Here is a 17,587-nt window from a genome sequence, read left to right as displayed (position 1 = left end):
AAAGAGACCTTTTCTCCAGGTCAACCCGTCCTAGTCTAAGACTGAGGTTCTTTTCCTTTCGAGCCTCCTTTCACCCAAAGTAAGGCAAGGCAGTTGGCACTCAGGAAGGCTATCACCTCTCTTTTTTCGTGAGGTTTAATCACCCCCATCCCAGAACAGGAGAAGACTAAGGAGTTTAATTCCAACCACTTCTTGGCACAGAAACCAGAAAAAATAATTTCGACTCATCTTGAAAACTTCAAGACCTTGAACACCAAGTCCGTCATCCATTATCAACGGCATGGAGGGCAACAAATTCCTAGCGTCCACAGACATAAAGGATGCATCTGCACATTTCAACCTGGAAAGGACACCACAGCCTACTCCGATTCGAGTTTCAGAACTCAAATTTTCAGTTCAGGGTGCTCACGTTTGGTCTGGCCACTGCACCTGAATTTTCGCAGGTCAAAACAGTGATAGCAGCCCTGTTGAAATTGCAGGGAATTATTATTGTGCCAAAACAAATTTGGCATTCTAACTGCAGGGTTCCTCTCCAAAGGACTACACAGGTACTGGAATCGCACGGATGGATTTTGAATGATCAAAAATCCAACCTGGTTTTCAAATCATAGGATGGTGTTTTTTCTAAGCCTAGTCTTCATTACCAGGGTGCAGAGTGTCTTCCTTCTGGAAGACAAGATCCAGACTCTCCAGGTGTTGATGAGGAGAATTCTCTACATGAAGTTGATGAGGAAGATGGTGTCCACCTTCAAAGCGATTCAGTACTCAGGTTCCACTATTAGAGGTTTAGATACATATCTTGAAGAAGTGGTCTAGGGATAGTCTTGGTTGGCCAGAGTCTGCACACAACTATCAAAGGATTTGGTGCGCACAAAAAGAATTCCACACTCCTTCCTTAAGGTTTTCGTGGTTTTTTCTTTTCTCCAGGATGGACCGAATGGCAGACTGAAACTTAGTTCCCTTAAAGTTCAGGCATTGTCAGTGTATTTCCAAAGCAAGTTGGCTCTGATCCAGGAAGTCCAGACTTTCATACAGGGGGTTCTACATATCCGGCACCATGGGATCTTGACTTGTTCCTTTCAGATCTTCAGCTTCCTCCATTTGGGTCTTTAGAGACGGCTGTCTTGAAGTTCTTGACTTGGAAAATACCTTTGCTTATAGCTATTTCAGCAGCTAGGCGGCTTTCCGAACTTTAAATTCTATTTGATGTGGACATTACCCTTTTTCTTTTTACATTAAAAGTATTCAAACTTATAAACTTGCTACTTTGTAACTGAATTGGTAAAGATTGATTCATCACAACTGAATGTATACTTAAGACACAGCAGATTACAAGATATTTAATCAGTGCAATAAGAAGTGCTGTGTAAAGACTGTATATGGACATCACAAATAGATAATTAAGTTTGAGTATTTGTTTTTTTTACCTTGGTTGTATTTTTTTTTTTTTAACTTTGGTACAGAGGGCTAAGCTCAGTGCTTTGACTAACCACAGGTATTTGTAATGGATACACATTCTAAGTAAAAATATATCCACTACGTTGTCACCTTGGTATATTCTTATACCAAGATTTACCCACACAATATATCCTTTATCTATCCCACATGCTACAAATTTTCTATCCCATTGCGTTTATATCCTATTTGAAAATATTTAGATATTTTTTGGTAACACCCACCGAAGGATTGGGGTTGATTCCATCCCATCTTCCCTTTATGAGAGCCCTCCTACTCATCTTTTCCCTAATTCTGAATTGGGGGGCCCTGTCTTGCAGGCCTCGTTCCTTTATATTTCATGAAGACAGTCTTGTGATCATTTTTTTTCTTCTAGCTATGATAAGTAACAAAAAATATAATAATATTGATACATATTGCCGAGATTGGGCTGGTAATGAGAAATAGGCCTATTAGAGAGCAAAATCACCCATTTGAGACCACCCATAAAAAGTGATTTACACTTCCATTAATAATCCCTTCTGTCCTCATTTATTGGTAAAAGTAAAACTGTGGTTAAGCGCTGGCAATGTCCAATGAATGGAATGTGACATATTTTTTCTCTCTACATAATTACTCTTTTTGCCAATCTAAATTATTTATCCATGCAAGGTCGTCAGCAGGAGCATAATGATGAATAATGTGACTTTTCCACTCAATAACTGCTAAACAAAAGCCATGCTCATTATTTTCAGTTTAGACACAAACAACGCTGGCTGCATGGAACTTACCCAGTGACGACATCTGAGGAATATATCGTGATATGTTGCCACAGAACCCTGTACTACAGAGTCAGGAAGCAGGGGTATAGAACCAGAAACCAGCTTCTCTACTAGAGGTCCAAGAAATGTTCCAATTTCCTGGGAGGAAAAGAAATGGACACATGACTAGGTTATGTAACTCATCTCAAGCAAGCTTACTTTACTTTTTAGGTTTCTCACCTTTAAAGAGACCCAGCAACAAGTCATAATGAGGCTGTGTTCCTCCGAGAGGAGAATATCTTCCTGTACATCCACTAGGCCTCTCCCCTGTGCAATCAGGACACTAACAGCTTTGCCCATATCTTCAAAAGATGGAGCAGCTACCTCTGTGTGAGAGAGACAATGCTAAAAATGTAAGTGTGATCACTCGCTAGAAGTCAAAAACATATTAGTTGACATTAGAATAATAATACATTTATATATACTTTAGCAAAGTCCATAGTGGTTTTATATGAAGAGCCACATATATGTTAGTATTCCCAGATTCAGATGTTTGCCCTCTAGATCACTTTTGTTGTGCTGTCCACCACTCAGACCCATGGCAACAACCTCCATCAAGCTTAATAGATATATGCATATAAATAAGTGTATTTACCGGTAAATAAAATAATAATTTTTTATACTGGCAAACATACATCAAATAAAAAGGTGGTGAAACAAACGTCAACCTGGTTTCCTATGATATTCTGCCCCCCAAACCCTATGTTTATGCTGCCTTTTCACAAATCCAGGACCATATGTTATAAATACTAAAAATGTTATTGGGGTAGTTCCATAAAAAAGAGACTTTAAATATAACATTTGTTTATCCTCAAGAACAAATCCAAAAAAACTCTTGAGCATCTGCTCTAGCCAATAGCAGCAAGTTAGACAGCCCTGCAACAAGCAAACAAATACAGGCCTGTTCATTCAATATGTTACATAACACCTACATTCCCATATAAAGGTAGGAATTTTGCATATTAAGATATAGCAATACCAGCATGTCTTACCTGGAGGTTCCTCACCCCATGCATTGTGCAACATGCTTAAGATGAATGATGCGACTTGCTGCAACAAGCTCACCAAGCTCTTTAGGAGACAGCGCCAACTAGGGGCAAGGTCAGCCTGTGACAGGGATTGTGACACAGCGGAAACGTCCAGCAGACATAAACGGAGAGCAGAAAGCACACCTAGACACATTGCGAAAACAGAGAGAAATATCAATGTAGAACATGGGACATATATAAGTTGATATGCATAGATGACATGGATTTATTTTCTATGTACAGGTGGTGTGTGATTTCTCGTTCACAAACGCATTATCTAGTAAAGTCTGAAAAAAACTCTAAATAAATGCTGATGAATTCTGAATTTTTGTGACATGATCAACAAGTGCTGATGATCTCTACAATTTGCTGACATGATCATCAAGTGTTTCTTCTGCAGTTTACTCTGAGGCGCTCTGCTTAAGTAATGACGAGGGCAATTCCAGGGGCAATGAAGGGAAAGACAAGAGTCATTTATAAATGTGTTTTCAAAGGCTTCATGCATTGTGCTTCAAAAAACTGTATTATGGATAATGGATAATACCTGTAACAAATATTGTTTAAACAATTACTATATAATTAACCCACAATATTCTGAATGTATACAATGTCTGATAGAAAACAGGCCTAAGGAGCTGGGAAATACACTGTACATTTTCAGCACGTAGACGACCAGCCAATTGGAATATTAGCCACATTTGCTAATGTAATATATATTTACAGATTTTTTTAAACCCTTGATGACTAGAGAAAATGACCAGACCCATTTTCTTAGTATTGCACTGACTGGTTTCCCTACAAATTACTTATTAATTTATTAATCTACCCAATCAAACGCTATTAAGTTTGTTTGGGACACTGATGTTTCTTTTGGTAACATGGTATAAAAGATAGCTTTTTATTTGATGACCATTAGCTAGAAGTAATACAAACACAAATGACAAAAATAAGAAAACACCAAATTTATTCAACTGTAACTATTACATATTTTTATTACTAATCGATCCAATGCAAACTGGGTCTATTAGCAACTGCAATAAATGTTAATATTAGATCCATGTCAGCATGGATGATGTAGCTTAATTGGCTATCACATGAGAACTACCATACGTGGTTACTAGAAGGAAATCCCTTCTAATGCCACATAGAAGCAGTTAGGTGCTTTCATGTTGTACAGTGCTCAGTCTTGAATTATGTCTGAAAGTATCACAGGGTCAAAGATCTAACAAAACAGCCCCTGACCTCACTGCTGTACTAAACGCTGTCATTGACAAGAGCGGTCAGGAATGGGAGCATCACCACGTGTGACATTTTTAAATGTTAAAAAGTATGTAAGGGTTAACATCCTGCAACAGCAATTTTTGTCAGTGCCAAATTATTAGTTGCACTGTGTTCTGCATACACATGTTATAAGCACTATTAAAAACTATATGGAAAATTAGTAGTTATAGAAGGTGAGTGTTCAACTTTGCAAAACATTTAAAAAAGGAACGGTTATTAACAAACAACATACGAGGATTACATAACATAAGAGGAAACTGATTGAGCATCTTCATAGACTAACCTCAAACAATCAGTCTGTATGCCTTACTTGGATTTCTCTATTCATAAAATCAACAATAACATTTACTAGTCTGGATATATTCATTTTATCTCAGTTGTTGCAAGTTATGCTCACCATGCATGGGTTTCGTTCTTGCTGCCACTAAAAGGTTCTCCTTTGCACAGCAGTACTGATCCTGAAGCATCTTGGTAAGATACGTCACAAGGCCCAGTGCAGACAGAGGTACGTCTCCTGCCAATCGAATCGATTCATCTGGCCTTTGCCAGACAACACAGAAAATGAGTTGGTAATATGTATGTTTTGCTCAGATTGTATGTCTTTTAAAGACATATAAGTTGATACGATTTTGATGTTGTCTATCGCAGCATACAATGCAGCTAACAGTTTATTTATCGAATACATAGCCACAAAAATATAACATCTTTTAATGAACAAATCATAAATTCCATCTAACCAAATGGAATTATTTTTGACCACACCTTTTGGACGACCAGTTTTCAAATGAACATTTCTCTCCTCCCATACAAAGGGGGGACAGTTATTTCCTGAAGCAGCGTGCCGGATTACACTGAATGCTACTCATTTTCTAAGTCTGCCAGCACAGAGACAAACAACTTCATGTAACAGCGGCCGTGGGGAACGCACCTATTAGCTGTGCAGGGGGTCATGTTTTATTGAGAAGGGGTTGTCTAAAATTGGATAACCCCTTTAAAGTGTTGCTCATTGATTTTTGCAACACATTGCAAAAAAATGTTTAGGTTCGTGTTACACTGGCCTGTCTGAGAAAAAATCAAGAGTTCATAAGTTGTCACAACCTGAATAAGCTACACATTGCTTTAAATGGGGAAAAGCTGTATTCTGCTGTTCACACACCAGCTTCTGCATTCAGCACTCTAACAGCTGGTATTTTCTGAAGCGCTCATGTATTACAGGGAAACATATTTTCCAATTGCAAACTATGTGCCACTAAACAAAGTTGTGCAAATGTCAAAAGCCAGTTTTCTGGTTGGAAAAACAGTAGCATGACAGCTTTAAAGATAACCTGTCTCCAGGTTATGTATTGCCATTTAATTATACACAGCATAGTAGATAATGCACAATGTATGTACTGTATATAGAAAATGGTGTTCTGCTGTTGCCCCGCTTGTGTGGGAGAGCACTATGCTCTCTCATGGTTGGTAACCTCATAGGTCACAGAGCCCCTTGCCTTACCAGTGATGGCTCAGGACAGAGCCTAGCACAGTGTGCAGCTCAACTCTGAAACTGGGTCAAGCTGTTTTACAATATTTTTCCCAGGCAAATAGAGTCTCCAATGTTCTAACATTTTATCACTTAGTAACTTTGAAGAGATTTATACAACATCATTTGTTTTTCATTTAAACCCCTTACCTGGCTTATCCCTGACCCCATTGCCCTTTACTTCTAAATACCTTTGTAGCAAGGTCTTCATTAAGACAGCACCAGCTTCTGCCAATGGTACACGTGGGCTGCAGAGAAACTTCTGTCCTAGCTCAAACAGTGTGAGGGTTAATGACTCGGGGGCAGGCAGGAAAAAGCGAGCCAACAAATCAGATGCCATCTCTCGAATCTGTATGTAAATGATCAAAGCAACATGTTGAAAACTACAATTACACATTTTTCAACTATTAAACCTTTTTATATGTACCTGTACACATAATATTGTCAGGCATGTGTATACAGCATCTGTTACGTCACTATAGAACAGAGTGATAGAGTATTAATGGAATAAAATCATATAGATAGGGACTCCACCAGAATACAGTCCAACAGTGAAGAAGGGAACATATAAATACAGACTAATTCATCTGCCATTCTTAACAGGGGTTAAATGCAAAAATATGCCCAAAGCCAAATCAGCCATGTAAACCGATGCGACACATACTAGGCGTCGGACAACTCTGCATCAGCACAGGCTTCTTTTCCTGCACTCTCATAGGAATTTCCTAATAAAGAGGACACAACTATGATATCCATCCTCAGATTCCTCAGCACAAGAAATAAATCCGAACAAGAGATACAGTATGGGCTCATTTACATCTATGCGATGTTAATGTGTTTTTCAGCTTCTAACTAATGTCTGAAAAATGTATTACAAATAGAATGAATGGTTTCTTGTTAGCTCAATTCCATCACTGCATTCTAAAACGTTAACAACTCATTTCTCTCGTGTCTCAAAGCTTGCTACAAGTATAATAGATTGTACTGGTAAATGTGCAACAAATGAAATGCACATGTAGACAATATCTAATGCTCTTGTATTTATTGCACTTCAGTCATTTTCCCATTTTGTATTAACAACACTGACAAAGGTGGGTAAGTGTGTACTGCATTGTCATGAAGAACACAGTTCAAGACCAACAAATTCTCCTGTCAGGTGGAGAGAAAACATCCTACAGACAATCAGGGGAAGAGAAAATATCCATCCTTAATCATGGTCCTGGCAAAACCCTGCAATGACTAAGCCAACAAAACAATATACAGATATTTGCCAAAGCATTTTGTGCTGAGAACATTCAAGCAACTGATCCGACCTGGCAGCAGGATAGGTAAATTGAAAGAAAAAATATTTTCTCATATGTTACATTGAGAGCTCAGGAAAAAGTAAGGACCCCCCCAGGCATGTCATTAGCTATCTAGTCTAGCTTTGTGTCCAAGGTCCAATCCTCTATTTCAACAATTGTTGGTGTAACCTACGCAAATGCCTCGGTGAGTGAATGTAAAATTAAAGCTGTCAATCTCAACATTGCAGCTCAAGAGCTACTGGTGGCCGTAACCAGCATAACCACTCAACTGAACTTGGTCATCCTGAGTATTGCAAGAGAGTCAAGACAAGGTGCAGCAGCTGTGTAAAGTGCCAACATGGTCCTCCACAGACACAACTTCACTAGGTTTTAAAACCCATGCGGTAACCTCAGGAGATACCAATTTTGGTTGCATGGTGCAAGCTGCAGTATCTTAAAGGCTCCTGGCTAGAGTGACTTTTGATTGGTATCCCTTGTTTTGTGTCTACATTGCTGGTACTCTATACTGTGCCATTCCTGAGTCTTTCAATGCAACACACGAGAAAACAACATTTTTACACTATTAAGTCCTTTTCTCTTGCTGTTCATTGGTGGACAATGACTTTCCCACCTGTGTTACTTTGATCATTACCTACCTGGGAGGGTAGGCAAATATGAATAAATTACAAGAGAAAGTTTTGTTGAGGAGGCTTAACTCCATAAGTTACGTCTCAAAGCAGGCAGAAAATGAGAACAGTTCTATGTATTTGCCAGACATTAAAAGCAAACAGTTATTTTCTTGTAACTAAAGCAGACAGTCATGTAAAAATTGGTAATACAAGATGCTTATTTCCATTATGTAGAATTACATTATGCACACTAGGATTTACCTCATTAGTGCTATCCTGCACACATCCCAGCAGCACATGCATGGTGCGAGCCGAAAGAAAATCCCAGCAATCTTTCCCCTTTGCGAGGTTCAGCAGAAGAGACATGTCTTCTATAAAGACAAAAAAAAACCCACAGGACAGCTACTGTGAACAAAGGTTGGATTAAGACATGTTGGAATTGTTTTTGGCCAAATGCAGTCTAAAAATGGGAGGTAATGGTGCAGGAGCTGAAGACTTCTGAAGACTGATGCTTTTCCCCTCTCCCAACCCCACTCATCCTCCATTGATATATTGCAAAGCTCCAAAAGACAGGGTAAACACAAAAGTACAAACCAAAAATACAGTCCAAACAGACAGCAGAACTGAACATGGAGTGGAAAGGGTGAGAATGCAGTCCCCAAGATGGATTCAGAAAGTAGTATAAAAATCCTCTTTTCTCCTATTAGAGGGACACTGATACCTTGCGGATGTTCCAAAGTTGCCCATTTGTGGAACGTTGAGACACAGCTGACCACAACACTTACCGTCCAAAGCGAACACATGTAAACATTAAATTTGGTAAACGTGTAGACAGAGGAACAGGTGGTTGCCAAACATAGCTGCTCGGCCGAAGCCCTGTGATGTGGCGCTCAAAAAGCACTCATTGATCTAATAGAGTGAATTATAACACTTTCTGGAACCGTAACTAGTATAAGTCTGCTGAACAGTGGACTTGATTCATCTGACTATAGCCTGTTTTGAAGTTGGCCAATCCCGCCTCTGCACACAGTAGAAAACCAGCAAAGAGTCAGGAAGGTCTGATCTTCCGGGGGCTTCCTGTCAGGCGCAGCAGTCCCTGCTTACCTATTTCTTACCTTCTCTTCTTGCTGGACCATTGAGTGACAACGGGACATGATTCCCCACCGGCTTTTTCCTCTGCTGCCTTTGCGCATGCTCGCCCGTTGTCATGCAACAGAACGCGCTTTCCAGGCAGTCAGTGACATTACTGAATGCCCAAAGAATCACCTATATAAAGATGACTCTGTTGGTCTATTGCTGTCAGAGTACCGGGTCTATTTAGTCCAGCTCCAGCATTGTTCCTGCCTTGTACCTGTTGATTTCTACTTTGACCTCTGCTGCTGTTCCCGATTACCCGCTTGGATTCTGATTTGGTTCTCCTGATTACCCTCTTTGACCTTGTGCTATTCCTGCTTGTATCTGATTTGACTTCATTGATTTCCTGGCTCTGAACTCTGCTGTTCCTGACTACCCTCTTGGATTCCAATTCAGCTCCATTATCACCGTACGGCTTGATTTCCTCAAGAGTGGGTGGAGGAGATTTCAAGTCTGATGGCAGCGATTTTAGAGGAGAAAAAGGAGGCAAAGTCAGCGGCAGAGAGGGAGGGAGGGAGGGGGGGAAGACAAGAGAGTGTTAAAGGTGGCGAAGAGGCGGCGGGGGTTGGAGGACTGGGAGGATATGAGGGATTTAAAGAAGGATTGCTTAGCGAGCGAGAGGGCAGAGCTGTAGGAGGAGAGGATAAACTTGAAGTGGAGGAAATCGGCCAAGGAGCGAGATTTTGTCCAGTGGCGTTCGGCGGTACGAGCGCATTTTTGGAGGAAGCGGGTAAGTTTGGAGTGCCAGGGTAGGAGATTGGAGCAGCGAAGGTGGATGGGCTGGGCAGGGGCGACCGCATCAAGGGCGGAGGAGAGGGTTTGGTTATAGAGTGAGGCCGCCTGATTGGGGCAGGACAGGGTGGAAAGGGGGAGAGGAGTTTCGAGAGAAGAGGATAGAATAGCAGGATCAAGGGTGTCGAGATTGCGTCTGGACCGGGTAGATTTGGGCAGGAGGAGGGGTGCAGGAGTAGAGGAGAGTAAGAATGAGAGGAGATGCTGGTCCGAGAGTGGAAAGGGGGAGATAGAGAAGTCAGACAGACTGCAACGGTGGGAGAAGACAAGGTCAAGGAAGTGACCGAGGCAGTGGGTAGAAGAGGAGGTCCATTGAGGGAGGCCAAGGGAGGAAGAAAGGGCAAGAAGTTTGACAGAGGCAGGGTCGGTGGGATTGTCAATAGGGATGTTGAAGTCGCCAAGGATAATGGAGGGGATGTCAGAGGAGAGGTGGTGTGGGAGCCAGGCAGCAAAGTTGTCAAGGAAAATGGAGAAGTGGCCAGGGGGACAGTATATGACAAAGATGCGGAGATGGATAGGGTAGAAGAGACGGATAGAGTGGACTTCAAAAGAGGAGAAGGAGAGGGAGGGTTCAGGAGGAATGAGTCTGATGGTACAGGTGGAGGATAGGAGAATGCCCACACCACCGCCTGGACGGTCTCGAGGTCTGGCGGAGTGGGTGAAGGAGAGGCCGCCAAAAGAGAGAGCGGCAGGGGAGGCAGTGTCGGAATCGGTGAGCCAGGTTTCGGTAATGGCAAGAAGGTTAAAAGAGTTAGATAAGAAGAGGTCATGGATAGAGGGGAATTTGTTGCGGATGGATCTAGATCTAGTGGCTGTCCAACCAGAAGGACTCCTGAGCCACAAATCCAGGTAGGCAGTGGTGCCCCTCCAAGATTGGAATATGTAGATATGCGTTCTTGTTGTCTATGGATGCCAAATATTTGTTGTCTTCTATGCCATTGATAACAGAACTGAGAGACTACATCATGTACCTGTCCAGTCGAAACTTGGAGTTCAGGGACTTCAGGTTCAAGATGGACCAAAAAGACTTTTCTGGCTTTATGGACAATGAAATGGTTTGAGTACAGCTCCCGAGTCTTCTGCTCCTCCAGGAATGGGAGTGATCACTCCCAAAGAAGGAAGGGAGGCGATGTCTTGCCTTTTCTTTGAGAAGGCCAGTTGGAAAAAATCTTTTGGGTATTTTGCCATAGTCCCTGTGTGCAGGCCAAGCCTGCCTTCCCTTCTGCTATTCTCACATGTAGATGAGGGCTAGATCCTGGAAGAAGAGATTTTATTTGACGAAAGGATGCACGAAAACAAAGGAACCATGGGTCCCTTAGGCTTGAACATGTTAACCATGAGAAGAGGGCTCTTTTCTCCTGTAGCCCGACAGATAATTTAGTCAAGCTCAATTCCAAAAAGAAAGGCCCCTTCAAACTAAAGGGCTTCTAAAGACTCCTTGGACTCGAAATCTGCATCCCAGTAAAAGTGCTCTTCTGGCAATTACTGCCAAAGCACAGATATGAGAACTACTTGAAGCTTCACCCTGAGCCAAGTCACCAAGTATTCTGATGCTTCTTTGATATGTTCGCCAACAGGATCAACTCTGACATAGTTTGGCCTTCCAGAAGCAGTTCAGGACAATTTTCCATGGACTTGGTAATCCATGCTGATGCTAGTGTAGGCCTGAGCATTGCAGAAGCCACCACATAGATGGACTTTAAAATGTTTTCACTTTTCCTGGCTGTTCCAATCTTGAGTGAAGCTGCGATAGGAATAGGAAGAGTAGTAGACTTAGAGAGGCGAGTCACCGAAATGTCCAACTATGGCGGCTGCTCCCACTTAGCCATGGGGATACATCCACAGGGAATTTATGCGGAATAAGATATTTATGATCCAGCTTAACCCATGCTTCTCCCAGAAACTCAGATAAGTGAGAAGGCAAGGGAAAAGACAAAACTTTTATATTTTTTTTTAAATATGACTGTCTCAAGCAGCTGGAGAATCATCCACATCTAATATGTCCAAAGCCTGACAGACTGCCATAATCAGTTCGTCAATGCCCTGACTTCCAAAACAAATTCACCCTCGAATGCCGCTGAAACTTCTGGGTCTGAGTCATCCGGGGGGGAGATTCTTATTCTTCCTGAGAAGAGAATTCTGAATCTGAATCCCAAAACAGATCTATCCAGCATATTGTCCCACACAAAATCAGCCTGGGCCACAGCTACGAAACCTGGATCAGGGATATTACCCAAGCAGGTTCTGCCATGCGCACCTTTTTCAGACATAGTATAAAGGCTACAGTGAGACCAAACAAACTGTGACAGAATCTGACCTAGAATATCTATAATTCTGGTTAAGACCCCCCCCCCCCCCAAAAAAACACTCAGACATGCTGTAACATTAATAGAGAACGGAGGGATAGAACCTGTAACACTCTCCCATAAACATAAATATAGGAATAGAATACAGTTTTAAGAAATGAGGTACTTAGCCCTCCAGGCTTCCAGAGAGAAGTAGGAGCCCTTGTGGAGAATCCCAGAGGAAAGGAAACTTCAACCCAGTAGCAGGAAGGCAGCCCCAGGCACAGCACAGACACAGCTGCTCAGCTCCAGTTTTTCCAGGGAGTGATTTCTGGCAGAATTTCTCCTGAATTGGAGCCCACCAAGGAGGCAGAACCATCTGGTCCAGCACTGTGGATGCAGCCTGTCCATAGGAAAGGTCCTGTTGGCTCCCTCAACACTAGTGACATCAGCTATAAGTGTTGTAATCTGACCCGCAATAAGTGCTTTGGTGACTGATCCGCAATAAGGGAATGCCACACCAAAACTCCATGAACTTCCCCTGTAAGCATGGCGGGGATGGATTAATCTAGCGCCCGAGGGCCATCTACTAGCTAAATGTGGTCCCTGCTGGTGCAGAAGTACTTCTGTAGCGAGAACCACGGCCCCAGAGAATCCTGAATAGGGGCCAGAGGAGAGAGGTGAGATGCACGAACAGCACCACCTCATCCTGCTGTCAATGCATGCATAGGAGTGTAACAGCCGAAGTGCTGCAAAGGTAGCACTGTCTGTAAAACAAATAAAGTAAAAGTTGAATAACACCTAAGCAGACTAGCATAAGAAAAAAGAAAAAAAAAGCCTGCACTTAAAATGAACTGAGGAAGAGTGGGGTTGGGAGAGAGGAGGAGCTTTAGTCTTCAGAAATTAACTATTAAGTGCCCAGCTCTTGTGCCCTCATCTCAACTCCAAAGTAGCAGTGTCCTAGATAGGATGAAGGAGACATTCACACCAGAGTGAATAAACTTATGCTACTTTAATTAGAAGTACAAACTAGCACATAAAGTAACTAACTATACCAGTAACTATCAAGAAATCTGTCCTGAAGTACATAAAGTTAGCCTTACACAAGTTTTTATTCGCACTCACAATCTGACTAAACATTTGAAAAATAAGTATTTGGGTATATTTGGCTATTTGGGGATAGAGTTCTTATTACATAACAATACAAACAATTACTAGGATAGAGTCTTTACATTATTTTATGGAACAGAGCAACTTACGTGGTGGCTGTCCTTTCTTTCTCTGGGGACTCCAACAGTCAGTACAGCTTTCCAGCAGAGAACAGAGTGTGATTAGGGCACTGCATCGTCGCTGGTAATTTCCAGCAGGGGGCAGTGATGAGATACTCAACTGAAACAGCCATTCTGTGAAGTCTGAGTATAGAAGAGACAATGGAAAGCTATATATAAAATACATTTACAGACATAGTGCCTCAATGCACTGAAGTTTGATTCTCAACCACGCCCTTATCTGTGTAGAGTTTGTATGTTCTCCCCATGTTTGCGAGGGTTTCCTTCCACACTCCAAAAACATACTGGTAAGTTAATTGGCTGCTGACAAAATTAGCATTAGTCTGTGTGTGACTGTAAATTCCAATGGGGCAGGGACTGATGTGAATTACAAATATTCTCTGTGCAGCACTGTGGAATTGGTGGCACTATATAAATAAATGATGATGCTGATTTTGATGCTTTTTATTTCACTATCCAAACAATTTCTTTCAAAAACTAAACACAAAGTGGGTGGGGATGAGCACATGCAAATTTCAAAAACGGAATTCTATCAATGTCAGCCAATCTTTAATTATAGTTATATGAATGATGGAGAACCAGGTTGCATGTACTAGCTTTTACTACATTTTCTGAAAGCATGGCTCAACATAACACTTAAGTAGATTTGGTCTTTGTAGCTTTGCCATCAGTACCATACACTACATGTATATTGCAAAAGAGCTGGTCATTGTATAATATAGGACAACTTCAATGCACACTTATGACCTTTACTGTTAAAGCTTAGCAGTAGCTAAGTGTCATATCTCACCAATTGCCTGGGACACATTTTCCTCCTTGCTTTGTCCCCTTCGCACGGCAGACATTGCTCCATCCCTAAGCCTCTCCAGAGCTCTGCGGAGCACTGCCTGCAGTTGTTGCCGAAAGCCTGGACTGTCACAACCCATATTGTAAAACAAATATTTCTTGAGGAGCTGTAGCTCCTCTGAAGAAGGGGACTGGTTACTTCTAGGGCCACAGCATAGGAAACTCAGTGCACTCAGACGTACTCCATCATCAGCAGATTCCAGGCACAGATGCAGCCTCTCTTCTGCTCCTGCCACTTGTCCAAAGATTACTTTCTGTGCACGTGCAAGGCTGATCCATGCACGTAGCTGTGAAGGGCCAAAACCATTCATCCGTGTTGCCAGCAAATTGGACGATTCAACAAAGGTGCGTAGGGTGCAAGGGAGAAGATGAGTGGCAGCATTGTTTCGCAGACTATATTCGGTGGAACTCAATGCGTTAGAGAGAGGGAAGAGCCAAATTTTAGCCCATAGATTACCCAGCTCCTTCTCATCCAGCTGGCCCTCCTGAACCCATTCCTCTCGCTGCAAAGTAAGGAGGATACTGTAGATCTCTGCAGCTGGGGGGCAGAGGTAGTTTATTGCCACACAGCAAAACAGGTGATCTGGAAGCAGGGGGTAGAGAGACAGAACCTGGATGCAAAAAAAAGAATGTCAATAATACAGTCATCTGTTCATCAAAAAACAAGATCACACACACTGAAGCAAAAAAAAAAAAAAAAAATTTTCTTCAGTCTGTCAATATCACACTGTCATTAACTAGTCTATTAGGGCAATAGTAATTTTGTAGAGCTCTAGTTGAATACAACTAAGAAACTTATGTTTGCAACTGTTACAGTAGAATCTAAGGATGAGATTTAGTTTGACTTAAGTCATCTCACACTTATGTTATTAAATAGAAATATACAGAGGCTTACCTGGCCATAGTAATCTATGGCTTAAATATAGGAGGAGATAAAGATCTATGACAATATATACATGGGTCAAGTAAAACCTCATAGTGGAAATGGCTCATTCATAAGAGTTTTCTCTCAATGGAGACATCACTTTATTACAGTAAACTCCATGTCATGTATACCACTGCTGTCCATGTAGACAGCATATGCAGCATGTAATAGAAATCAGTAGATCACACTTGTGAACTATATAAAAATATACAATCCTATTTTTCCCACATCCAATTGGGGACATCCCAAAGCCTACATCACGGGCGGGAACGCTCAGAAGAAACGGCATGAAGCAACGTTCTCCCAAAACTGGCATCCCCTGATGCAAACACATTAAACCTGTAAAACCGAGTAAACGTGTAAACGGAGGACCAGATGGCGGCCCGACACAGCTTCTCAGTCGAAAGTACCATCCCATGCCACTTAGTAAGCACTCACGTACGTACGCAAAGCATGGACTATATCTAGAGAACGAAGAGAAACCTTGTCAGACGATATGGCCAAGAAGAAGACAGTTTTCCAAGTCAAAAACTTTAAATCCACCGTGCCCAAGGGTTCAAACAGGGAAAACTGTAAAGCATTTAACACCAAATTTAAATCCCAAGGCGGTGCAGGAGGAAAATACGGAGGCTGTAGATGAAGCACCTCCTGAATGAAAGTTTGAAGATCAGGCATCATAGCAAGTCTTCATTGAAAGAAGACCGACAGAGCCGACACCAGACCCTTAAGTAAACTAAGGCGCAAACCAGCATCTAAGTTTATGCAAGAGCATAAGCAACCTAGACAACCGAAAAGAAGAGGTAGGGTACCCCTTCTTTTCACACCAGGCAATATATGTCCTCAAGACACGATGATATATTTTAGCTGAACCTGATTTGCGAGCTTGAAGCATGGTTTGCACCACATACTCAGGAAAACCATTAGCTCAAAGGATCATGACTTCAACAGCCACACGGTTAATGCCAGACATTCTAAACCGTGACGATGAAACGGTCTCTGACTTAACAGGTCTAGTGGTACTGGCAGACCCCCTATCGTGGTGAGGACGTTGGAGTACTAAGCCCTCCACAGGCAATCCAGCGCCAGCAGAATGACGAAAACACTCTTTGCCTTTTTTAAGAGTCTCAGAAGCATCGCTACCGGTGGGAATAGGTAATCTAAGCAGAACTATCAAGGAACGGACAAGGCGTCCACTGAGGATTTCTCACCTGGAAGCAGAAGAGCTGGCCTTTGCAGTTCAATAGAGATGCAATCCAGTTGATGTCCGTTTTAACCCATATGCTAACAACTTGCAAAATACCTTCGAATGGAGGTACCATTCGCCAGGATGCAGAGTTTTCCTGCTTAGAAAATTTGCTTCCCAAATTTCTACCCGTGGGATGAAAATTGCCATGCAGTCCAAACGTGAATTTCAGCCGACCGAAAGATCCTATGTGTCTCTCGCATGGCTAAAGGACCCTTAGTGCCACCCTGGTAACTGAGGTATGCCACCGCCATAGCACTGTCCGACTGTATCTTTACCGCCTTGCTCGCAGTTCCAATACATTGATTGGAAGTTTGGATTCTTTCAGAGTCCAAAGACCCTGAAACCAAGCCTGAAGACAGACGACACCCCAACCACGAAGGCTGGAATCCATTGTAACCAAGGTCCAATCCAAGATTGAGAATGGTCGACCCCTGCAGAGATTGTTTTTCTGTAGTCACCAAAGGAGTGACTGACACACTCAAGGAGAAATATAGAGAAACACCTGACCAGACAGAGCCAGGTGTGATCTATTCCATTTCGAAAGGAGTTCCAGATGAAACTCCTGTGCATGAAACTGAGCTAACTGGATCGCCTCAAAAGTCGATACCATCTTGCCCAGAACCCTCATGCAGAAGTATATAGCGGTCTGTTTTATAGCCAAAAGAGATGTTGTTGGGTGTCGAATAGAAGTCCCAAAAAGAACATCCTTTGAGACAGAGTAAACTTGGACTTAAAGATGAGTATCCAGCCGTGGAACTCCAGAGTCTGGGTTGTTACCTGGGTATAGGACAGAAGTACCACTGGGGACTCCTCTTTTAGAAGAACGCCCAGGAAATAGATGATCGTAATCCACATGGACCGCAACAGAACAGCCATGACTGCCATGACCTAGGTGAAAACCTGCGGAGCCGTGGCCAAACCAAAAGGAAATTATTATCATTATTATTATCATTTATTTGTTAGGCGCCACAAGGTTTCCGCAGCGCCGTACATAATATAAACAGGAGACCATACAGGGTGACATAGTACAGAGCAATAAACACAAAGTACCAATACTTCAGAACTCCGGGCA

General features: G+C 42.2%; 1 protein-coding gene across 1 annotated transcript in view; it reads right to left on the bottom strand.

The window, feature by feature from the left end:
- Nucleotides 1–17,587, bottom strand: part of LOC142160965 (tRNA (32-2'-O)-methyltransferase regulator THADA-like) — a 62,086-nt gene that overhangs the window by 23,981 nt on the left and 20,518 nt on the right. The window contains exons 12-19 of the mRNA XM_075216118.1: nucleotides 14,289–14,955; nucleotides 13,469–13,621; nucleotides 8,260–8,369; nucleotides 6,278–6,435; nucleotides 4,962–5,104; nucleotides 3,248–3,427; nucleotides 2,436–2,581; nucleotides 2,226–2,354 (exon numbers count right to left, since the gene is read on the bottom strand). Coding sequence (XP_075072219.1) covers nucleotides 2,226–2,354; nucleotides 2,436–2,581; nucleotides 3,248–3,427; nucleotides 4,962–5,104; nucleotides 6,278–6,435; nucleotides 8,260–8,369; nucleotides 13,469–13,621; nucleotides 14,289–14,955 — 1,686 coding nt within the window. The remainder of the gene's footprint in view (nucleotides 1–2,225; nucleotides 2,355–2,435; nucleotides 2,582–3,247; nucleotides 3,428–4,961; nucleotides 5,105–6,277; nucleotides 6,436–8,259; nucleotides 8,370–13,468; nucleotides 13,622–14,288; nucleotides 14,956–17,587) is intronic.

This window comes from Mixophyes fleayi, chromosome 1 (genome assembly GCF_038048845.1).
Source record: "Mixophyes fleayi isolate aMixFle1 chromosome 1, aMixFle1.hap1, whole genome shotgun sequence".
Lineage (NCBI taxonomy): Eukaryota > Metazoa > Chordata > Amphibia > Anura > Limnodynastidae > Mixophyes > Mixophyes fleayi.
This window is presented reverse-complemented; position numbering and strand designations above follow the sequence as displayed.